We start from the raw sequence: 25524 nt of genomic DNA on the forward strand, positions 1-25524 counted from the left end.
TGTTGTTTCACACAGAGTGTGATCTGACCTTTCATTGGCTTTCTATTGTTCCTGGCTAAAAGCTTTATAGGTATGTGGGGATTACGGAAGGACAGTTTCTTTAATAGTTCTTCTTTAAGTGCCAGTGGATATTTGCAGGATAAAACACTGGTGCCTATAACACAAAAACTTAAAAAGGATGTCTTCAAAACAGTATCAACATTTTATTGAAAACAGTATCATAAACAACCCATTAACTAACCCTTTCCCCCCCTTAAAAAACATGGCCGTGAATAACCAAGTCAGCTGACTTCACACACACAGGGTTGAGCCGAAATTTTCGAAATTTCGCGTTACTATAATTACGCATGCGAAATTTGCTATTACGATGCGAAATTATGGTAGCGTAATTGCCATTAAAATCGTAATTGAAAATACCATAAGCGTAATTTTCAATGCGTAATTTCGCGTTTCGTTCATAACGTAATTTCGCGTTAAACCATCCCGTAATTTCGCATTTCTTCGTAATTTCACGAATTTTGTAATTACTTGTTAGCTATAAAAAATTACTTGTTCGCATTAGCCAATCAGAAGCGAATCAGCGGTAGTCAGACGAACACTAACAAATTTCCGCATATAAATGCTTTTTCGCGTTAAATAATGTAAAAACTAAGCATGCGCAGTTCAAGGGTGTAAACTACGCTTACAAACGTTTGCATGCAAGGCAAACATAATTTCGCGCTACCCACCGTAACGTGAAAACAACGCGAAAATTAACGCTTACAGTAATATGAACTATCGCGAAATTACGTTATGTAACTACGCTTACAAACGGTTGCATGCAAGGCAAACGTAATTTCGCGATACCCACTTTAATGCCAAAATTACTCTTACGCGGAATTTCGCAAAATCCTTCTTCATTATGATTATGTACTTACGGCCATAATCGTAATTACACTAATTACGCGAAATTTCGCGAAATCGTAATTAAGTCATTACGCTCATCTCTACACACACACTCGCCCACAAAGCTCACACAACACCGATTGGGGCTTATGCATTAGGGAGTCACCCCTTGAACACACAAAGTTCCAAATTTGAACAATCCCCAATTGGCTAGCTAGGCTTGCTAATGGTTGTTTATGCCAACTCTATCATGATGGATTCATTGCTCCCCATACACTAAAGTTCCAAAAGCAGAGTGTCTATAGTAGGAGATTAGTTGGGTGAATTATCATAGCACTTTTTCAAGTTCCACATAGCCACAATGATGTCAGTTCTGTAGCAACCTTAAGACCAGATCAACAGTCAATATTTCAGCCGACCGGCACAAGCATGACTTGATGTTCCAGCTCTAAACAGATAGAAAAACTTCCTTATGCCTCTGTACCAAGAAAGTGCCAGGCAGTCTATTTATCAAAAACAGCATTCCCGGGAGCAAAGCTCAATCGCAGCTTTAAGCAGTGGTATTCAGGGTAGGACTGGGCCACAGTGGTACAGTTTTTCCCCTCAGTGGGCCCCGCCTCCAGGTCTCTGGTGGGCCCCCCCGCCTCCTTGTCTGACAGAGCTCCAATTGCTGCCTGCAGCACAAAAATTCTCTTCTCAGTGCTGTAATCACTCATGCTGAGAGCAGTGGCGTAGCTAAGGAGCTGTGGGCCTCGATGCAAATTTTACAATGGGGCCCCCCAGGCACTCTATACATAACAATTGATATGACGCACCAAAACCTGCCAATGGCAACTACAGTGTCAGAGGTGCAAGAAGGGGATGGGAAATAGCTTGTTAATGATTACCAATATTCAAAGTATATATAGAAGTCATTATTATGAGCAACGGACCAACAGAGAGGTAATACTGTAGTTGAGGGAGGGCTCTTTGGGGCCCCTTTGGCCCGAGGGCCCCGATGCGGTCGCAACCTCTGCAAAGTAGAACATTACTTTATATTGAAGGAGGGGACTCTATGCAAAGTTTTGCTGGGCAGCAGTGTCTCTGAATTACAATGCTGATAAGATCATGTACATTTGGCCCTGTCCATAATACATCATGACCACTCCCACCTTCCGGTGCATGGTCACGCCCTTTTTTCACTGCAATCATGGGATGTGTGGGCCCCAGGTTGAAATTTCTTTGGTGGGCCTCCAGTGTCCCAGTCCGACCCTGGTGGTATTGTTACACCACACCTCCTCCATATGTATGCCTTAAATCATTGCCACATAGATGCAAATGCCATGCATGTTAGTGAAGCCCACTACACTACATGCTGAATTTGAAGCCTGATAACCTAAAGCTTACTTGTGTCTTACAACACATTGGCTTAAGACTTTACCAAATCACCAAGAGGTGGTGACTACGAGAGATCATTAAAGCGAATGGAAATTAAATGGATCTTCAGCCCCAGTCGGTGTTGTGTGAGCTTTGTGGGTGAGTGTGTGTGAAGTTAGCTGACTTGGTTATTCACTTTTTTAAGGGGGGGAAAGGGGTAAGCAGGAGATTTGGGCGCATGAGACAAGTGGACAAAAAGGGCGCCCCATTCACTCCCATTATAAATATCATTTAATGGGCGCCGGACAGGGAAAAAAAGGTGCCGGAGATTATTAACGTTTTACAAACGGCGCCCAGAGATTTTTAAGGTTTTATAACTGTGCTTGTGATGATTTAACTTTACAAAATGAGCCCGTGACGAATAACGTTTATAAAGATACTAAATCACTATTTCTAAAACATTTCTAAAACATTATTATCCACCCCAAAAAATTATTTACATTTTTTTATTTAAATGTTTTATTTATTAATGTTTGTAAAACATTATTATCCATAGGGGGTGTTAGGTTTAGGCACCACCAGGGGGGGTCTTAGGTTTAGGCACCAACAGGGGGGTCTTAGGTTTAGGCACCAACAGGGGGGTCTTAGGTTTAGGCACCACCAGGGGGGTCTTAGGTTTAGGCACCACCAGGGGGGGTCTTAGGTTTAGGCACCACCAGGGGGGTCTTAGGTTTAGGCACCACCAGGGGGGTCTTAGGTTTAGGCACCACCAGGGGGGTCTTAGGTTTAGGCACCACCAGGGGCGTCTTAGGTTTAGGCACCACCAGTGGGGTCTTAGGTTTAGGCACCACCAGGGGGGTCTTAGGTTTAGGCACCATCAGGGGAGTCTTAGGTTTAGGCACCACCAGGGGGGTCTTAGGTTTAGGCACCATCAGGGGAGTCTTAGGTTTAGGCACCACCAGGGGGGTCTTAGGTTTAGACACCACCAGGGGGGTCTTAGGTTTAGGCACCGCCAGGGGGGTCTTAGGTTTAGGCACCACCAGGGGGGTCTTAGGTTTAGGCACCACCAGGGGTCTAGGGGTTAGGGATAGGTACAGGGAGGGTTTTTAACAAACGTAGTTATAAGTTTCAGTTTAGAAACAGGGAAGATTAACGTTTTAAGAATTGCCGATTTCATACACATTATTTAATGATTTATAAATTCTTAAAACACTATTTGTAAACGAAATTCTACACAATATTTTTTATAAACGATAAACTGCTTATCGTTTACACCACACGCCCTTTTTTCCCGATGCCCTTTTTTGATGTACGCGGGAAAGGGTCAGGTAATGGGTTGTTTATGATACTTTTTTCAATAAAATTTTGATACTGTTTTGAAGACATCCTCTGTAAGTTTGTGTGCTAGTCGATCATTGTGACAGAGGGTGGCTCCCCTCCATGAGGGTACAGAAATTTAATATACTCTAGCGCACCCCAATAATTTTCCTTTGTAAATTAACACACCGACTGAAACTTTCAGATAAGCAGCGCTAGATTAAGGGACAGGAGCATACAGTACACTACACTACACAACATCCTATCTATCTAAGCAATGAATCTATATATCTAGTAATCAGCAATAAAAATATATCTATCTGGCTAGCAGTAAAACTGTATATCTGATTGCAATCTCACTTTCTTTATTTAACACATACAAGATCTGTGTCTTAAAGGGACCCCGAGCAGAGGAATAAAAATGCAAATCTGAACTTACCTGGGACAGCCCCCCATAGCCCACAAGGTTCCTTGGCCTCCTCTGGGTCACCTCTATGGTCCCACTGGCGGGTCTGATAGGTGCCTGACTTCGGCTGAAGTTGTGCGCAACGGTGCATGGAGGGCTCATCAGCACCCCCGGCTCGATCACGCGGCTGTCGCCGTAATCATCCTGCTCATGCGCAGTTCTAGAAAGACTGAACTGCGCATGTGCAGGACGCTTACGGCAACAGGTGCATGGTCAAGATGAGTGCACAGATGGGCCACACAGGCGCAGTTGCGCACAACTTCGTCCGAAATCACGCACCTAACGGAGCCACCAGTGAGACCACTGAGGGGACCCAGAGAACACAGAGGGACACAGAGGGCTATGGGGGGCTGGAGGAAGCCCCAGGTAAGTTCAGATTTTCATATTATTCCTCTGCTCGGGGTCCCTTTAAGGTGGTCATAAATCACGCACCATACGTGGCACCCAGTACCCACCTTAGCTGTCATACAGCACTAACATGACACCAAATACCTTCATAACCGGCACCCAGCACCTACATGGCACCCAGTAGCTTGCACCCATATATCCTGCAACCAAATGGTACCCAGCGCCCACATAGCTCCTCCCAGTAGCTTGCACCTACATAAACCACACCCAGCACCCACATAGCCCACACCCACATGGCACCTAGTACCCCCATAGCCTTCAAACAGCCCTAACATGACACCAAATACCTTCATAACCTGCACCCAGCACCTACATGGCCTGGAGTAGCTTGCACCCATATATTCTGCAACCAAATGGTACCCAGCGCCCACATAGCTCCTCCCAGTAGCTTGCACTTACATAAACCACACCCGCATGGCATCCAGCACCCACATAGCCCACACCCACATGGCACCTAGTTACCCCCATAGCCTTCAAACAGCCCTAACATGACACCAAATACCTTCATAACCTGCACCCAGCACCTACATGGGACCCAGCCAGTAGCCACATAGCCCCCAGTAGCTTGCACCTATATATCCCGCACCCAAATGGTATCCTGCTGCGCCCACAGCCACATGGCACCCATAGCTTGCACCCATATATCCCGCACCCAAATGGTATCCTGCTGCGCCCACAGCCACATGGCACCCAGTACCCCCATAGCCTTCACTCAGCTGTACATGGATCCCAGCAGCTACCTAATGCCTCTGTGGCAATTCATGTGAGCAAGCTTTTAAACTATACTCAATCAATTTTGTAGTATGTATATCCCATATGGAAACAAAATATCTAGGAATAAAAAAAGGCCTCTATGGATGAATAGAAAGGTTAGGGATAAAATGAAGAGGAAAAGGAATGCCTATAAGGTCCTAAAACAGGAGGGGACCGAGGCTGCACTAAGCAATTATAAGGAGTGCAATAAAAATTGTAAAAAAGAAATTAGGCTGGCAAAGATCGAAGCTGAAAATCAAATCGCTAGGGATATCAAATCTAACCCAAAAAAGTTTTACAAATACATCAACTCTAAAAAAAGAAAGGTTGACTGTATAGGACTCCTAAAGGATGAGGGTGGGAACTCAATGGCGGAAGACCAAGGTAAGGCAGAGTTATTAAATGCTTTCTTTGCTTCTGTCTTCACAAAGGAAACAGCACTGTTGCAAATTACAGAGGCAGAAGAGTCTCAATCTTCTAACTGTAATATTAAATACTTAACGCAGGAAGAAGTGAAGGCAAGACTAAATAAATTAAAAATAGACAAGGTACCTGGCCCGGATAGCATGCATCCTCGGGTCCCAAGGGAATTAAGTTCAGTTATAGATAAACCCCTTTATCTTATCTTTTGTGACTCTTTTGCAACTGGCAGAGTCCCAGTGGATTGGCATACAGCCCACGTTTTCCCATTATTTAAGAAGGGCAAAAATCAGATCCAGGAAATTATAGACCTGTAAGCTTAACATCAGTTGTATGCAAACTATTTGAGGGGTTACTAAGAGATACTATACATGACTTCATAGTAAAAAATAATCTTATTTCTCAGCATCAACATGGGTTTACTAAAGACAGGTCCTGTTTGACTAACATGCTCAGCTTTGATGAGGTAGTGAATGCTAATATGGATATTGGGAATGCTGTAGATGTGATATACTTGGACTTTGCAAAGGCCTTCGACACTGTTCCCCACAAAAGTCTGGTGCAAACATTGAGGATGCAAGGACTGGGGAAAAGTGTGTGTGCATGGATAGGAAACTGGCTATTGGACAGAAAACAAAGAGTTGTGGTCAATGGATCGTACTCAAAATGGGAGACTGTTAGCAGTGGGGTCCCACAGGGGTCTGTACTGGGTCCAGTGCTCTTCAATGTATTTATTAATGACCTAGTAGATGCAGTAGTGAGCAATGTTGCTATTTACATACATGCATTACATACATGGCAGATGAAATTCAATGTTGAAAAATGTACAGTCATGCATTTTGGTCATACCAATGGTCTAGCACCATACAAAATAAATGGGATACAGTTGGGGACATCAAACTTGGAGAAGGACTTAGGAGTACTCATCGACAACAAGTTAAATAATCGTACTCAATGCCAAGCCGCTGCAGCTAAAGCTAACAAAATTTTGGGATGCATTAAAAGGGAAATAAAAACTTGAGATGCTAGCATAATATTGCCCCTGTTTAACTCTCTAGTAAGGCCACATCTGGAATATGGAATTCAGTTCTGGACACCACATTACAAAAAAGATATTGTAGTTTTAGAGCAGGTGCAGAGACGAGCAACAAAATTGATACGTGGGATGGAAGGTCTCGCTTACCAAGAAAGGTTAGATAAACTGGGTTTATTTAGTCTAGAGAAAAGACGCCTTAGAGGAGATCTAATTAACATGTATAAATACATCAGAGGGCAATATAATAGCTTGGCGGATGAGCTTTTTGTCCCTAGGCCTTCTCAAAGGACAAGAGGACATGATCTGTGCATGGAGGAAAAACGTTTTAGCCATTTATTTAGGAAAGGGTTATTTACAGTAAGAGTGATTAAGATGTGGAATGCATTGCCACAGGAAGTCGTTATGGCAAACTCTATACCTGCATTTAAAGGGGGCTTAGATGCTTTCCTTGCGTTGAAAGACATCCATGGCTACAATTACTAGGTAATGCCTAATGATGTTGATCCAGGGATTTTATCTGATTGCCATCTGGAGTCAGGAAGGAATTTTTCCCTTTTGGGGCTAATTGGACCATGCCTTGTAAGGGTTTTTTCGCCTTCCTCTGGATCAACAGGGATATGTGAGGGGACGGGCTGGAGTTGTACTTTGTACTGGTTGAACTCGATGGACGTATGTCTTTTTTCAACCAAAATAACTATGTAACTATGTAACTATCTCAGGAAAAACAAAACAAATATATAAGCAGATAAATACTTGCTCTACTTACATAACATGTGTATTGCACTGTCCATGTTATGATTCCTGTGAATTTTATGATGGAAAAGTAGAGAATCTTATTCTACACAGTTTCCATATTTACTGCGGCTATTTTGAATGTAATATCCGCCCTTAGTTTCCTCTGCCTGATTTGCTCGCCCTTCACTATAGAAAGTGCCAGAGCCGAATTAAGGCTAAATGGGGCCCTAAGCAAAGTAACTGATTTGGGCCCCCCCCATCATGTCGTAATAGAATCAGAAGATGTAGCTGCACAGCAACATGCCGCACACACCGGGGCAGCCGAGTTACTGGTTGCTATGGGCAACAGCCCGCTTTCCTCTGTGGGTGCACAATGCAGGGAATAGCAGCGGCAAAATGTAGAGTGAGAGATGAATGGCTGGGACATGTGCACTCAGGGACTGGGGCACCCCTGTGAAGAGGGCGCCAGATATCACAGCAGCAGCACTTTCCCCCTGCATCTCCAGCCTGGCAATAACAGAAAGCTCTGGACACCGCCAAACCGGAAGCCGTTCCCCAGACAGAATTACATAACCACCCCCACCACGAACAACAGATTTCCTCCCAAACTAGACAGCCACCATGCAGCCTCCATCCCAGTGAATACGATAGTCCAGCAGAAAAGGCAGCCGCAGCGGGGAGGGGGGGAGAATGACAGCACCAGATGACTCACATTCACCTATTGCGATCCAAGCAATAGAGGTCCCGTCATCCGGAGCCCATCTGTCTCCTCTAGGGTGCTGCCGCTCTGTTACTACTACTATTACCACTTCCTACTTCCTGTCTGATCTGAGAATCTGGAAGTTTACAGTGAGCGGCTGCACCGTAGAAGAGACAGATGGGTTTCAGATGACGAGATCTGTATCGCTTGGATCATGGATAGGTGAGTGAGCGTTTGCCATCTGCTGCTATCATTCTTGCTGCAGCTGTGGTTCTCTGTGGGAAGGGAGGGAGGAGTGGGCAGTGGCAGAGCGCACAGTAGCAGGAGGAGGAGAGCCTGGCTCTGAAGACAATCAGCAGCGCACGGCATCATTTGACAAGACAAGAAAAATAACATATCGCGCTTTTCTCCTGGCGGACTCAAAGCACCAGAGCTGCAGCCACTAGGACGCGCCCTATAGGCAGTAGCAGTGTTAGAGAGACTTGCCTAAGGTCTGAATAGGTGCTGGCTTACTGAACAGGCAGAGCCGAGATTCGAACCATGGTCTCCTGTGTCAGAGGCAGAGCCTTTAAAGGGACTCCGGGCAGTGCCTGTGGGTATGCCTTTAAGCATACCCACAACTAATTAATTACATCTTCACACCTACCAGCATGATTTTGTAATTATATCCCCCTGGGTTCCTTATATTTCATTGCATTGTGCTGAATCGAGCTGCCGACTTTGGAAAAAAGTCGTCCTGTGTAATACAATGTAACTATGGAAAAAAGCATATCATTTTGAAGCTCTCTTTCTCCTCTTTCCAATGATAGATAAACTTCCATTCTACAACTTTTAGTTTTTGCTATTTTCGTGATCGAAATTGCCGTGGCCGCGATTTTGATCGCGAAAAAAGCGAAAACTAAAAGGCATAGGGCAGCGGTTTATATATCATTGGAAAGAGGAGAAAGAGAGCTTTAAAATGATATGCATCTTTCCATAGTTACTGCACTGCTCAGAGTCCCTTTAACCATTATACCATCCAGCCACCGCTGGCGGGATGGCGAGGGCTGGTTTATGTGCTGATGGGGCCCCTTTGACTCTAAATGGGGCCCCAAGCGACTGCTTTTGTTGCCTGGTCGGTAATCCGGCCCTGGAAAGTGCATTGTCTCAGCATGAGAAATATTGGCAATCAGAGAGGAACAGAGGTGTGGGAGGGGAAAATAGGAGGGAAAGAGGCTTCAGGCAATCAGGCTGCATTAGTTAAGTCTGAGGGAAAGTAGAGAAGCAAAAAAGGACCACCCAGCATGCCCTGCAACTTCTCTTTTGTGTACCAAATTTTCTGTGTACCAAATAAGAGTCATATAAACTGGGGAATTATAATTTATCAACAAGAAAAGTAATAGTGATTTTACCTTTTGGATTGCCTGGTTAGCATCCTTATTACTTGTTTACCAGATAAAAATAAAGAATTGATTTTTGATTTTATGCCCAACAGTTACTATTTAAAAAAAATAAAAGATAAAATCTGATGTTCCAATAAGCTAAAGGGAATGAAAAAAAAAATAATAATTAAGTATTTCCATTAAAATAAAATGCATAAAATAACACTACAGTTGTGTATAAAAACATGATAATGGCTGTAAAATCTTTAAAATAAAATGAGATGCTTTATGTAAAGAAAAATTGTACAGATAAAATACATGAATATAAAGCCTCATCAACACTGCCTACTGTTTGTCCATTGGCTGGGTCATATGAGGACATAGTCATAGCCTGTGAAAACGTTTTACATTTACTATGTAGGATAAAAAAAAGGGTTAAAGGACGACTACTATCACAATTTTTTTAAAAAAAATGAAAAAATTAAAATACATTTAAACACATAAAAAATAAGAGGACTGTTTCTTCCAGAGTAAAATGAGCTATAAATTACTTTTTACCCATGTTTCTGTCACCGACATTAGTTAGTAGAGATTGGACATAACTGAAAGGTTGTTGACTAGTCCATCTCTTCATGGAGGATTCTCAGTATGTAATTTATTTTTTACAAAAGCACTCCCTGAAAAGGTTCTATAAAACATGCAGGTCGACTCCCCTAACTGTTTGCACTCTATTCTCGCAATTGGACTGAGCAACTGACATTTGTTAAGTGCTTTTGAAACTAATGCTGCATACACACTTGAGATAAAAGTCTTTGGAAAATGAAAGATCACAGACCAATCTTACCACCTTCCATGTAGTATGAGAGCCATACCTACACAGTCTTTTCTATGGAGCTGAACTCCCCATCAGACAGAAATCTTTGCAAGATGCTGCACACAAAGATGCTGTACACATTCAACAGATCAGTATCTGCAAAAGATCTGTTCCTGCAAAATGTATTCATAGTCTATGATATCTGCAGATCTCATACACACCTTGTTTAACTGACATTCATCTGCAGATCAGACAATCATCTGCAGATCTGAAAATCCATCCTGGTGGATCTGATCTGCAGATGATTGTCTGTTAAACAAGGTGTGTATGAGATCTGCAGATATCATAGACTATGAATGCATTTTGCAGGAACAGATCTTTTGCAGATACTGATCTGTTGCATGTGTACAGCATCTTTGTGTGCAGCATCTTGCAAAGATTTCTATCTGATGGGGAGTTCAGCTCAATAGAATAGACTGCGCAGAATATGGCTCTCATATACTACATGGAAGGGGGTTAAATTGGTCTGTGATCTTTCATTTTCCAAAGACTTTTATCTCATGTGTATGTATGATCAGCCTCACTGATTTTAGTCACATGGTTATGTCGGAAGGTAGAGTGATAGGGCGCCCTTTGACCCTCATGCTGACACTAACCAGTACGCCGGCTCTGCGCTGGCGCTATCCTCTTGTCATAATCATGTGCGTCTGGAACGCATCAGCCGGGCGCACATGATGACATAAGGAGAGCGTCAGCGCAGAGCCGGCAACGCGTACTGCGTAGTGTCAGCGTGAGGGTCAAAGGGCGCCCTCACAGCTTGAATATTATGCCGCCGCTGACACCGTAAAGGTTACTAGTAATGGAGGGGGACGCAGCCGCAAGGGAGGTGCGGTAAGAGACCACACACCTCCCCATACACCAAGCGTCCCAGCTAGGTCTTAAAGAAAACCTGTAATGAGAATAAGTTCCCCTGGGGGGTACTCACCTCGGGTGGGGGAAGCCTCCGGATCCTATCGAGGCTTCCCCCATCCACCTCGGTCCCACAGCGGCGGCAAAAAAGCTCCCGGAATGGCAGGGATGTAAATATTTACCTTCCCAGCTCCAGCGCAGGCGCAGCATCCGCTCTCTGCTCGGAGATAGGCGGAAATAGCCGATTGCTGTTGGAGCGCTCTACTGTGCAGTCGCAAGTCTCCGGCGTCTGCGCAGTAGAGCGGACCCCGACAGAGATCGGCTATTTCCGCCTATCTCCGTGCTGAGAGCTGCAACAGCGCCCCCGCTGGAGCCAGGCAAGGTATATATATTAGCCTTCAGAGGAGCCAGCGCTGGATTGCCTGCAGCTACAGGGGAGCAGGAAGCCTCATTGGGACCCTGAGGCTTCCCCCTGCCGAGGTGAGTACCACAGGGGACATTTTTATTGTTACAGGTTCTCTTTAAGCATTCTTGAAATATAACCTAGGCAGGGCCGGTTTTAGCAACAATGGGGCCCCAGGGCAAAATAAACCTGGGGGGCCTCCAACAGATACCCCAGAACAAAATCGTCATTAACCTGCTGAGCGGTCTGGACGAGCTCAGCTCGTCCAACACCGCCAGAGGCTGCCGCTCAGGCCCTGCTGGGCCGATTTTAGTCAAATAAAAAGCAGCACACGCAGCCGGCACTTTGCCAGCCGCGTGTGCTGCCTGATCGCCGCCGCTCTGCGACGATCCGCCGCGAGCAGCGGCGAAAGAGGGTCCCCCCAGCCGCCTGAGCCCAGCGTAGCCGGAACAAAAAGTTCCGGCCAGCGCTAAGGGCTGGATCGGAGGCGGCTGACGTCAGGACGTCGGCTGACGTCGATGACGTCACTCCGCTCGTCGCTATGGCGACGATATAAGCAAAACAAGGAAGGCCGCTCATTGCGGCCTTCCTTGTTTATTCTGGGCGCCGGAGGCGATCGGAAGATCGCCTCCGGAGCGCCCTCTAGTGGGCTTTCATGCAGCCAACTTTCAGTTGGCTGCATGAAATATTTTTTTTTTAATTTAAAAAAAACCCTCCCGCAGCCACCCTGGCGATTTAATCAGAACGCCAGGGTGGTTTAAGGGACCTTTTTGCAGCTGGTAGTCGGGGTGTGAAGCCCCAATCAGTCGGAGCTCCACATTCTGGCTACCCCAGCCTGCATGGGGGACAAGGGGTTACAAAGTTTCAGGAGGGGGGACCTCGCATCATTTTTTTTAAATTTCCAAACCCCATCAGGAAATTCATTGCTCTTTCTTTTGATACATGTAAAATTACACTACCGTTAGGTTTGCTACTAAAAGTGACAGTTACCGCATTTAACCCTCCTGGCGGTTTGCTAAAAAATCGCCAGGGGGCAGCAAATCTTTTATTTTTTAATTTTTTTTTTTTTTCATGTAGCGAGACAAAGTCTCGCTACATGATAGCCGCTGCTCAGCGGCATCCCCCCAGCCCCTCCGACGTCATCGACGTCATGACGTCAAAGGGGATTCCGATCCACCCCATAGAGCTGCCTGGCACTGATTGGCCAGGTAGCGCACGGGGTCTGGGGGGGGGGGGCGGCTGCGGCGCGACGGATAGCGGCGGATCGGCGGGTAGCGGCGGCGATCGGGCACTGCACGCAGCTAGCAAAGTGCTAGCTGCGTGCAGCAAAAAAAAAAATTATGCAAATCGGCCCAGCGGGGCCTGAGCGGTGCCTTCCGGCGGCATAGCCCGAGCTCAGCTCGGGCTTACCGCCAGGAAGGTTAAAGGTAAACTTTTTTCCTTCGAAACTTTAAAATTGATTTTCTCAAAAACTATAAGGTCTTTTTTCCTCTTATTCCCAATGATCTCCTTAACATCTCCTGCAAATTTGTGGTTTCTAGCATTTAAGGTGGATTTGCTATTAACCATTAAAGTCAGCGAGTTTTTAAATGTGTATTTTTTTTCCTTTGAAACTGGGGGCCCCTACAGGCTCTGGGGGCCCTGGGGCAATTGCTTTCTTTGCCTCTATGGTAGCACCGGCCCTGAACCTAGGCCTTATAATAGGGGAAACACGGTATGTAAAGGTGAAGTACACCCCAGTGGTACATGAGGCTGTCTCTTTATTGCATTATTATTGCATGTATTGCATTATTATTGCATTTATTGCATTATTAAGCAGACCTAAATTTAAATTATCTTTATCAATAAAAAAAAGTTGCTTTCCAGTGTTGTTCACTGATCTCCAACCCACTAATCAAACCAATTAGGTCTTTCAGTATTGGCTAACCCATATGTTAGGAGATAAACAAGTTCAAGCAATTCAAGCAATAAATGTTCACATTATAAATCGCCAGCGCTATTGCAAGCCCTGAGCGATAGAGTGGGGCCGAACCTCCGATTTTCCGCGTAAGGTTCGGTTCGCGTAAAAGTTCGCGAACCACAATAGACTTCAATGGGGATGCGAACTTTGAAAAAAAAAAATTATCCTGGCCACAAAAGTGATGGAAAAGATGTTTCAAGGGGTCTAACACCTGGACCCCCAGGTAGAGGAGTGGGATGCATGCCAAAAGTCCCCGGGGAAAATCTGGATTTGACGCAAAGCAGCGTTTTAAGGGCAGAAATCACATTGAATGCTAAATGACAGGCCTAAAGTGCTTTAAAACATCTTGCATGTGTATACATCAATCAGGTAGTGTAATTAAGGTACTGCTTCACACTGACACACCAAACTCACCGTGTAACGCACCGCAAACAGCTGTTTGTGTAGTGACGGCCGTGCTGGACTGGTGCGCACCATGGCGAGAGTGCAGTGGTGGGTTCACTGAACAGGAATACAGTGGCGGGTTCACTGAACAGAACAGGTATGCAGTGGCGGGTTCACTGAACAGTACAGGTATGCAGTGGCAGGTTCACTGAACAGGTATGCAGTGGTGGGTTCACTGAACAGAACAGGTATACAGTGGCAGGCTCACTGAACAGAACAGGTATACAGTGACGGGTTCACTGAACACAACAGGTATGCAGTGGCGGGTTAACTGAACAGGTATACAGTGGCGGGTTCACTGAACAGAACAGGTATGCAGTGGCGGGTTCACTGAACAGAACAGGTATACAGTGGCGGGTTCACAGAACAGGTATGCAGTGGCAGGTTCACTGAACAGGTATACAGTGGCGGGTTCACTGAACACAACAGGTATGCAGTGGTGGGTTCACAGAACAGGTATGCAGTGGCAGTTTCACTGAACAGGTATGCAGTGGTGGGTTCACTGAACAGGTATGCAGTAGTGGGTTCACAGAACAGGTATGCAGTGGCAGGTTCACTGAACAGGTATGCAGTGGTGGGTTCACTGAACAGGTATGCAGTGGTGGGTTCACAGTACAGGTATGCAGTGGTGGGTTCACAGAACAGGTATGCAGTGGCAGGTTCACTGAACAGGTATGCAGTGGTGGGTTCACTGAACAGGTATGCAGTGGTGGGTTCACAGTACAGGTATGCAGTGGCAGGTTCACTGAACAGGTATGCAGTGGTGGGTTCACTGAACAGGTATGCAGTGGTGGGTTCACAGTACAGGTATGCAGTGGTGGGTTCACAGAACAGGTATGCAGTGGCAGGTTCACTGAACAGGTATGCAGTGGTGGGTTCACTGAACAGGTATGCAGTGGTGGGTTCACAGTACAGGTATGCAGTGGTGGGTTCACAGAACAGGTATGCAGTGGCAGGTTCACTGAACAGGTATGCAGTGGTGGGTTCACTGAACAGGTATGCAGTAGTGGGTTCACAGAACAGGTATGCAGTGGCAGGTTCACTGAACAGGTATGCAGTGGTGGGTTCACTGAACAGGTATGCAGTGGTGGGTTCACAGTACAGGTATGCAGTGGTGGGTTCACAGAACAGGTATGCAGTGGCAGGTTCACTGAACAGGTATGCAGTGGTGGGTTCACTGAACAGGTATGCAGTGGTGGGTTCACAGTACAGGTATGCAGTGGCAGGTTCACTGAACAGGTATGCAGTGGTGGGTTCACTGAACAGGTATGCAGTGGTGGGTTCACAGTACAGGTATGCAGTGGTGGGTTCACAGAACAGGTATGCAGTGGCAGGTTCAACTGAACAGGTATGCAGTGGTGGGTTCACAGTACAGGTATGCAGTGGTGGGTTCACAGAACAGGTATGCAGTGGCAGGTTCACTGAACAGGTATGCAGTGGTGGGTTCACTGAACAGGTATGCAGTGGTGGGTTCACAGAACAGGTATGCAGTGGCAGGTTCACTGAACAGGTATGCAGTGGTGGGTTCACTGAACAGGTATGCAGTGGTGGGTTCACAGTACAGGTATGCAGTTGTGGGTTCACAGAACAGGTATGCAGTGGCAGGTTCACTGAACAGGTATGCAGTGGTGGGTTCACTGAACAGGTATGCAGTGGTGGGTTCACTGAACAGGTATGCAGTGGTGGGTTCACCATACAGGTATGTAGTGGTGGGTTCACAGAACAGGTATGCAGTGGCAGGTTCACTGAACAGGTATGCAGGTATCCAGTGGGCTCACTGAACAGAACAGGTATGGTGGGCGAACTGAACAGAACAGGTATGCAGCCAGGAACAAGCTAAGCCTAACTAATCTTTCCCTATGAGAGACAGTCTGCAGCAGCTCGCCCTACTCTCACTAACGCAGGCACACGAGTGAGCTTAATGGCCGCCACTGCCTGCCTTTTATTAGGTGGGGGGTGGCTCCAGGGGCTAGTGTAGCCTAATTGGCTACACTGGGCCTGCTGACTGTGATGTAGAGGGTCAAAGTTGACCCTCATGGTGCATTATGGGGCGAACCGAACTTCCGCAAAACTTTGCCTGCGGGACGCGAACGCGAACCACTGAAGTTCGCATGGAACTTTTCGCAGGCGAACCGTTCGGCCCAACTCTACTGAGTGATTTATTGAGCTTTTTAAAAGCACTTTTCCCTGCGCTTTGCGCTTAGAAAAGTGCTTTTGTAAGCGCTTTTGCTGAGCAATTAGTTTTTTTCACTTCCCGACGTCAGTCAGGAAGTGAACTCTTTTACCCGGAAATGAATAAATACAATGTATTTATTCATAAAAATGCTGGGGAAATCTCTATACAAACCACTTTTTCAAGCACTTTGCGATTTCCCTAAACCTTCCATCAAGCCAAAGCGCGCAGAAAATGGCACGTGTAGCTCGTTTACGATTTCAAAGAAAAACAAAAGTTTGCTTTCCTAAAACAGAAAGAATTTGTGATAATTCAGGTTGGAGTGAGCTTGAGATGTCTCCCAGAGCAACACTGCTGAATATATGCAAATTAACCATTACGATTTCAAAGAAAACTAAACGCTCACATGTGAACACTGTCATAGGAAATCGTTGCACAAACGCTTTGAGGGCGCTGTCTAAAATCCCAAGCACCTAAAGGAAAACAGAAACGCTCATAGTGTGAACGTGCCCTTATGGCTGGGGGCACAATAGGCAGTGCAGAAGATCATGCACTTTCTGCATTTTGCTTTTTATACATTTTTGTATACGTTTGCAATTCCTTTTTTTCATGCGGTTTTGGTGCGTTTGTGTTTTTTCTTCCGTTACTCCATTGAAAAAGCGGATTTTTTAATAGAGTAAATCACAGTATCATTTTTATTTATTAAAAAACGCAGTCCATTGCGTCTCCATTGAGATACATTATGTACTTTTTAGAAATATGCAGCAAGTTGTGCAATTTGAAAAACGCACATTGTAAAATGCAAAATATGTGTTTTTTTTTTATGTGGCCCATAGGCTTTCATTATGGGCAAAAATGCATGCGTTTTCTGCAACGCTAGCGAATCTGCCTAGTGTGTCCTAGCCTGAGAGTGTATCTCGTCACAATGCTCATTATTAAAAAAAAAATCATGCTGAAGGAGTTAAGCCTAGTACACACCTTCAACCTTTGTTGGCCAATCACTGACCAATTTTACCACCTACATGTAGTATGACGCTCAACCGATTCTGAATACTATGAGTAGATTGTGTAGCTAAACTCTCATACTACATGAAGGTGGTAAAATTGTTTAGTGATTGGCCAACCAAAGTTGAAGCGTGTTCCAGACCTGACAAGGACACTAGGGGGGTATAAACCTCTGGTCCTCAAGTGGTTAATAAAGTATATACAAATTTATATTTTTGTTTTTGTTTTTGACCCTTTTTTCTTTTGTTTTCCTGTCTCCTAAAATACTCAGAAAAGTTTGTTTCATGTGACAGACACGGGGTGTGGACAAGGCTTCAAGAATCACTATAAAGGTGGCCACTAACAGTCTAATTTCTAGTGAAAAATCGTTCGAGCGATCAGAAATTCTGATCGGACGAAAAATCGTTCACTACACCATCAACTAACCAATCATTGCTTCCTATCTATCACGACCAACAAGAAAATCCAAATTTTCTTTCGGCGAAAATTCAATCGGACGATTGTTTTTATAATCGTTCATTATCGATTGTGCCTATCAACTGAGATTATTTACAACCAATCCGATCAGAATTTCTGATCGCTCGAACGATTTTTCGCTAGAAATTGGACCGTTAGTGGCCAGCTTTATACAAGTGGTAACAGCAGAGCAGAGAACTTGCCATCTAAAGTAAATCAACTCACTAGCATAATCCAAAAACAAAAATTACATGTTAAAGTGACCAATGTCATTATTTTTAATAGCATGAAAATATTAAGCACTTTCTCATTTATCTAAGTATACCAAGTCCCACAGTTCAATCTATTGACCATTCCTTGTCTACGAGGTCCAGAGTCAGGTTTCGCTGTTCACTTTTAGATTGTGCTGGGAAATATCCAAACAGAACCATCGCTTCTTTGCAGCTCTCCTGAATTTCTTCCACAAAATCAAAACCCAAGGAAGTTCTCCATCGTTGAACAACCTTAGAAGATTCTCGTGAGAATGTCATAACGCCATTCTTCTCTTCCTGTTCCTGGTGGGTGATATTGTAAGCCCATTGCTCCAGGTCTTCTGTCGGATGAAGGCTAGCAAATCTGTAAATTTTATTAATGCTCTTAAGAGGCTCAAGAGCCAAGTCTTCATAACGAATGGCCATGTAACGTCCTTGCAAGGCTTGAGCTGCTTTGGCAACATTGTTGATGTGAACTTGTGATCTGCAGATCTTCTCCATGACTCTGCTTATTGTGATATTTTCATTCCCTTCTTTTTTAAGTACAATGTGGTCTTCTATATCCAGAATAAAGTATGTCCTTGACAAGGCAACAGCTCTAGGGTCCCTCACAAGGTGAAGGATACGTAGATCAAGAGCAGGGTCCTCCAGCAGCGTAAAAAGAACAGAAAGGTCCAGAATCCGAACTGTTTTCATCACCACGTGACTATACATCCTACATGTCTCTGCCATCTTATCCAGAGAGGTGTCTCTACAACGGTGGTAGCAACGGAGGCGATCATAGCCTTCAGAAGGAATGAATGTTGAACAAGCTGGAGGGGTGCAGAGAGCCCGAGTTTCTGCAAAAAATGTCAGTTCATTGATATTATTCCCGCCGTTAGGAAGATACTGCCGGAGAGGTGACATATCACAGTTGTAGAGAGAGTGCAAGAGGTTTCTTAGAGGGTAATGAAGCTGTTCAGAACTCTTATGTTGAAATTTCATCCAGATGGGATGTCCAGGCTCAAATAGATAAAAGACATCACTGTGATGGTTGAAGATCTGTCCAAGGAAAGAAGAACCTGATCTCCAGGATGACACAATAAGGAGGTGCACAGGGTTCCATTTCAGAGTACGGGGGGATGAATAGGAAAAGGAAGAAGCTTTGTTAAAAAAGAGTTGAGATAGAACAAAAAGTGTGGCAAACATAAAGAGCAGGTACACAACTTTGAGGTACAGGGGCATCTTCAGATGGCAAAGATGAGCTAGGAAAAAAAACAGGAAGTTTAAAGTAAAGGACAGAATCAGACAAAGACACAAATTGGTATTTCAGAGCTGCAAAAACAAGAGCAAAATGCACAAAAGATGGATTAGTGAAGGAGAATAACAGTAGACAAATCATAATGTGGTTGAGTCACAAAACTCTTTTCTAGAATACCCAGATAGCTCATGGTGAAAGTACACAGGGCTACAAGAGACTGTAAAGCCTTCTTACTATAAATCATGGCTGAATATGTAATTTTGCCTTCTTAAAACAGAAGGTATTTGCAAGAATTCCTCTCCTCCTCCCCTCGTTCCCCCCAGGCTCCTCCGTTTAAATCTCCCGCTGTGGAAGGCTTCAGCAGTCTTCAGGAGCTCAAGTGTTCACGAAGGCGGCAACTCTGTACTGTGCACAAGTGCGTGAGAGAGGGCATTCGGTATGCGCAGTGTGGTTTGGAGCTTTGGGAGACCGAGTGCTCCTGAAGACTACCAAAGCTCACCCACAACGGAAGAGAGCAGTCTCCGTCCCATGGGTCAGGGACTGCTAACGAGAGAGCCAGTGTAGGAATGACATGACGAGGAGGGGTACAGGAAGGCTCTGTAGGACCCAGAGTCTTCTCCCTCCTCAGGTAAGTATCAGTTTTTTTTTCAGCTTCAGACTCCCTTTAATCTCCTTGCGACCACCTAATGCCAATTGGCGGTCGCAAGGTGGCAGCCCCAGGACTGCCCAACGCCAGTTGGCGTGAACTGCTGGGGCGTGCTTTGTTGGGATCATGTGTGCTGATGCAGAAAAAGGGGGGTGAATCACTTGTGCTGAGTTGTACGGCCCTGCAGCGAGCCCTTAAAGGAATTGTCAGGCAGAAAAAAAAATGAGTTTCACTTACCTGGGGCTTCTACCAGCCCCATGCAGGCATCCTGTGCCCTCGTAGTCACTCACTGCTGCTCCAGTCCCCCACCGCCAGCTAGTTTACTTTTTGCCTACCTCAGGGTCGGCGGGCCGCATTGCGTCCATAATTACGCATTCCCGCTGATAAGGAACATTGACACATACATTTTTTAGTGTTAGCGGTGCAATGGTACCGCTAACGCTAAAAAATGTATGTGTTAATGTTCCTGCACCAGCGGGAATGCGTAAAAATGGACGCAATGCGGCCCGCCGACCTCCGAGGTTGTCAAAAAAGAAACTAGCTGGCGGCAGGGGACTGGAGTAGCAGTGAGTGACTACGAGGGCACAGGATGGCTGCATGGGGCTGGTAGAAGCCCCAGGTAAGCGAAACTATTTTTTTTTTTTTGCCTGACAATTCCTTTAAAGCTGCAGTGGCCTGAACAAATAGCCCGGTCACTAGGCTGGTGTAAGCCTGTGGTCCTTAAGTGGTTAAGTGAGCATGAGCAACTGTGGTTTCCCATGATGCATTACTCCCAAATCGGCAAATCATCTCTTTATGCCCTTGAACCACTTATATTCAGCAAAACTTTCTTTGCAAATTGTCCCACTTTATCTATAGAAAGACTTAACTTTTAAGCACCCAACAAGCATAAAAAGTTCTGAAACGAAGGCACGAAAGTTCATTTCAACGTTAATCAGGAACAAGACATTTTAAATGGCTTTTTTTCAACTTGGAGAAATTTTGTGAAACAACCCAAATGTCAAAAAACTCATCAAGAATATACATCAATTATTAAGGGTAACTTACATCAGCACTTCAGTCCCAGGAGACAATGAACTCGGCATGCTTAGGGATCTTTCTCCATTGTCCTCTGGTGTCAGAATTCTCCAATCAATGTTACTTACATTCCAGAAGGCGTGTCAGTCATAAACGTGGATTGAAGTTTTACATTAACAGTATGAGATAACAAACAGGTACAGAGGAAATGTTCTGATGTCTACTGTATGTCTTTACAGAAGGATAATTACATTTTCTCTTTTAAACATTTTATCGAAATTTGTAACAAAAATCAAACAGTGGAACATAAACGCAACTATATTGCACATTGGTATTCAGAATTTAAACATATATTATCATAGTAGTAAAAATGTTTCTGTGCCGTGTTAGCCAAACAATATATGTAGGTAGAAAAAACCAAAGTCTTGTAAAAGTAATACCTTTTAATGGCTAACTGATAAAGTTAAATAAGCTTTCTGGGATGTAGTCCCCTTCTTCAGGCATATTTCTAGATGTTAGCTGTAGTAAAACACTGATGCAGGGAAGCTGCATGAAGATGGCAGTTGTACTGGTTGCTGTTTAGCAGTTAGATGTCATGTGATCAGCAGGCTGGAGCCAGTGAGCTTATGCAAGCAAACATGAAATCTAGCAGGTTTCTGAAGATAGTGAAGCCAAGTCAATTCATGACTCCTTATGTAACATGATTGACTTGGCTTCACTATCTTCAGAAACCTGCTAGATTTCATGTTTGCTTGCATAAGCTCACTGGCTCCAGCCTGCTGATCACCTGACATCTAACTGCTAAACAGCAACCAGTACAACTGCCATCTTCATGCAGCTTCCCTGCATCAGTGTTTTACTACAGCTAACATCTAGAAATATGCCTGAAGAAGGGGACTAGATCCCAGAAAGCTTATTTAACTTTATCAGTTAGCCATTAAAAGGTATTACTTTTACAAGACTTTGGTTTTTTCTACCTACATATAACATATATTATCATAACACACACACTACCTAAATACTAAAAAATTGAAGACCTATTTAGGCGTTTATCCACTCCTAACATATAAGTAAAAGCTAACCTAACAAGTAATTTACAGGGACCATAAAAGAAAAGAAAAGAGGAGATAAAGAGAGGAGGAAAAAATAAAGAGAACATATATATATATATATATATATATAGTATGTTAGTAGACCTAAGGCCATTTAAAAAACGGGCTCTAGGTCTCTCTCACCGCCACCACTGCCTCATGTCAGCGTGCGCGCACCCACCCGCTGCTTGCATGCGCGCACCTGCCCTCCGCCCACACCCACTGGCCCCATCCTCCTCCTGTCCCAACGGCTACACATGGGCAGTAGCCAAAACACACGGGACACAGGGACAGGAGGATTCTTCTGGAAGATGTAGAGATCTGTGCAGCAGTCTGGGCCCTCATATAACAAATGCAGCCTTATGACCCCCATATTAAATGTGCGGCTACTATGGACCCCATGTTGTTGGATCAGAGGTGCCAGCAAAAATTAAAAATACTTTAGGGATACAGTGGTATATGCGCTCCTCTCACAAAACACAATAAATAAATAACAATCAGATAGGTCTGGCTCGGTGGATGGCCGTACAAATGGGTGAGTATTAACACCTTAATAAAATGTAATTCGGTTCAGTACAGCGCTCTACATCAGCCAGAATTAAAAAGTCCAAATCCAGACACCGCACAGTTCCTTTGCACAGCAAAAAAGTCCACTTTATAGTCCACAAGGCCCTCACAACAGTAGTAGGTATCACGCTCACCAGATGTGATGGCTGATTAATTAGGATCAGCATATACAGCGTTTTTCAGATGACACCTCACGATCCCTCCGCCTTCTTCCTATACGTCAATCAGACAGAAAAGAGGTACATAGCGTAATACTGCCTTCTATACGTGAACGTGCACCTCCACCTATGCAACTGGTCACCCGTGGGCTTAATGTGCTACCACCTCCCTTCCAGTGTGCACACTCTTTTCAGTTGCGGGCTCACCATATATAATTGCTGACCGTATGACAGACCAGCTTTTTGCGCATATATAGATCAATTCTCCACCTCTGTCCAAACGCGGAGCCTTCTCCCTTAACAAACTCAGAATAGAACTACTATAGTGTAATACCGTTTAATAAAAGTTTTAAAAAAAAGTAGTGCACTCACAATTTAATATCAGACCATGCGCATGTAATAAAAACATCAGGACGTCCTCTCTGCCGCCAGTCTCGCGTCTCCACTCCGCGCTACGAGGCCATGTGGCGTTTGGACAGAGGAGGAACTGGTCTGTCATACGGTCAGCAATTATATATGGTGAGCCCGCAGCTGAAACGAGTGTGCACACTGGAAGGGAGGTGGTAGCACATTAAGCCCACGGGTGACCAGTTGCATAGGTGGAGGTGCACGTTCACGTATAGAAGGCAGTATTACGCTATGTACCTCTTTTCTGTCTGAGTTACGTATAGGAAGAAGGCTGAGGGATCGTGAGGTGTCATCTGAAAAACGCTGTATATGCTGATCCTAATTAATCAGTCATCACATCTGGTGAGCGTGATACCTACTACTGTTGTGAGGGCCTTTCACTGTGGACTATAAAGTGGACTTTTTTGCTGTGCAAAGGAACTGTGCTGTGTCTGGATTTGGACTTTTTAATTCTGGCTGATGTAGAGCGCTGTACTGAACCGAATTAAAATACACCAAAAGCAGTTGAAGGCCCCTTGCATACTTGCACGTTGAGTTGCACCACGTTACTCTTCCCTGCCTGGGCGCCACATCCCTGCAAGGGTCATGCATGTCTATGGAGACTTGCGCACTTCCAATTCAAATTGCTGCAATACCAACGCAAAGGCTCTAGCTCGTTACCACATGATCCGTGCCGACAGCATGGATCAATGGGCGACGCAGTAAGACGAGAGCACGGTGCCATGCATGCATGAACCAAAAGGAATCCTAATGACGTAGTTCCTGTTCAGCAGGTAGTATGTCACTAGCCAGGGGCGGGCCTATGGATATGAACCTATCCGCACCGCAGGGTCATATGAAGCCTTATATCTGTGGTGCCTCAAATGTAAAACCAGCCTAAAAGGGAGCGGCAGTAGTGCACTTGACTCCGGGTAGTCAGACACAATGGGTCTAATTTCAAATATAGCTTTATTTTCACATACAAAACTCTATATGTGACACTTTTCACGAGGCAACACGCTTCCTCAGGCAAAATATCGGAGTACCTCTTTTACAAAGTCAGAAGGAGGTGTTAAGTTCACAACTTTGAAAAACACATGCTCCAATATTATGCCTGAGGAAGCAGGTTGTCCTACGAAACGTGTCACACCTGGAGGTTTTTTATATGAAAATAAAGCTGTTTTTTTATTAAACCCATTGCATCTGACTACCTTGAGATAAGCCCACCACTACCTCTTTTTTTAACTGTTGTATTTTAAACTTTGCTGGCGCCTCTGTTCTAATGGTTATTACCAATACAGCAATTCCATTTATCATGAAGGGGGGATCCATAGTAAAGAACAAGGGGTTACATCGTATTCTCATACAGAGTGGTGTGTGGAGTGCTAGGAAGTATAACTATTAGCTTGTATCATCTCCCACTCTTCAGTGTCCACTCTGCTCCTAACAGTGACACATGACTAGTGGCTGGACCCAGTAATAGACACACCGAGGAGCAGACCCTGAAAAAGAGAAGTCCTGGGTGATGCAAGCTTCCGGGACAATCCCTGCACCCCTCTGCATAGCTTGATACTGACCCTAAGTGTAGCCTCAGGTAGAATCAGTCACAGTGGGTTGAAGGTATGTAAAAGAACTAGTGATATTGTATAATTCACACCCACCACCCTGAAGGTGTATTTTTTAACGTGTTTGTTAATGGGCATCAGGGGCGTTGCCAGGATCCGAAGAGATCCGGGGCACTTTAGGCACTCCTGTCAGAAAATGGGTGTGGCCATGCACCATAATGTGGGTGTGGTCATGGGTGGAGCCAAATTTACATGAACTTAACAGCGGTCTAAGTAGACCTGCCAGGCAAAATGCTGGATGAAGCCCCCTCTCTATTAATATAAAAAAAAAAAAAAATGCAGCATGTCACATAAATAGACAGTGCCACTTAAAGAGACACTGAAGCGAAAAAAAAAATATATAGTGAATTGGTTGTGTACTATGAATAATTACTAGAAGATTAGCAGCAAAGAAAATATTCTCATACTTTTATTTTCAGGTATATGGTGTTTTTTCTAACATTGCATCATTCTATAATATGTGCAGATTACACAACACTCAGCATTCAAAATGAGTCTTTCAGAGCAGTCTGTGAAGTAATGAACTCTCCTCTAGCAGAGGAAAAGTAAATAGTCCAGGAACAGTTGAGATAATAAAAGTCAGATAACAGCCCTCTCCAGGACTAACTTAGTCGGAGAGCTTAAAGAGACTCTGAAGCGAGAATAAATCTCGCTTCAGAGCTCAAAGTTAGCAGGGGCACGTGTGCCCCTGCTAAACCGCCGCTATCGCGCCGCACAAAGGGGATCCCTTCACCCCCAAACCCCCCACTGCAACACTTGGTCGTGCATTTGGTCGCTCCTGGAGGCAGGGCTAACGGCTGCAGCCCTGCCTCCAGTCGCGTCTGCCAGCGGCGCATCGCCGCCTCTCCCCCGCCCCTCTCAGTGAAGGAAGACTTAGAGGGGCGGGGGAGAGGCGGAGATACGCGCTGACAGACGCGCGTGGGGCAGGGCTGCGGCGGTTA

The 25524-nt window shown here is 44.9% G+C and overlaps 2 protein-coding genes across 5 annotated transcripts in view; both read right to left on the reverse strand.

The window, feature by feature from the left end:
- LOC137528061 (carbohydrate sulfotransferase 4-like) overlaps window positions 1–16609 on the reverse strand; it is a 67577-nt gene extending 50968 nt beyond the window's left edge. The window contains exon 1 of the mRNA XM_068249307.1: window positions 16547–16609. The gene's annotated coding sequence lies outside the window, so the exon portion shown is untranslated. The remainder of the gene's footprint in view (window positions 1–16546) is intronic.
- A 1260-nt stretch (window positions 16610–17869) lies between these two features.
- Window positions 17870–21417, reverse strand: LOC137528062 (carbohydrate sulfotransferase 6-like). Of its 4 annotated transcripts, none has more exons than XM_068249313.1 (3): window positions 21196–21417; window positions 20786–20878; window positions 17870–18913 (listed from the first exon to the last, which is right to left on the reverse strand). In XM_068249313.1, exon 3 carries the CDS (start codon window positions 18834–18836, stop codon window positions 17940–17942), a length of 897 nt encoding a protein of 298 aa, XP_068105414.1. In that variant the 5' UTR covers window positions 18837–18913; window positions 20786–20878; window positions 21196–21417; the 3' UTR covers window positions 17870–17939. The 4 variants fall into 4 exon arrangements, with proteins under 4 accessions (XP_068105414.1, XP_068105412.1, XP_068105413.1 ...); XM_068249311.1 differs by having other exon boundaries at window positions 17870–19096; XM_068249312.1 differs by lacking the exon at window positions 20786–20878.
- Between the last annotated feature and the right edge of the window lie 4107 nt (window positions 21418–25524).

Source organism: Hyperolius riggenbachi, chromosome 8 (genome assembly GCF_040937935.1).
Source record: "Hyperolius riggenbachi isolate aHypRig1 chromosome 8, aHypRig1.pri, whole genome shotgun sequence".
Taxonomy (NCBI): domain Eukaryota; kingdom Metazoa; phylum Chordata; class Amphibia; order Anura; family Hyperoliidae; genus Hyperolius; species Hyperolius riggenbachi.

What these genes read in the sequence shown, in the direction of transcription:
- LOC137528062 (XM_068249310.1), bottom strand. Translation starts at nt 19,076, where the DNA reads ATGCCCCTGTACCTCAAAGTTGTGTACCTGCTCTTTATGTTTGCCACA.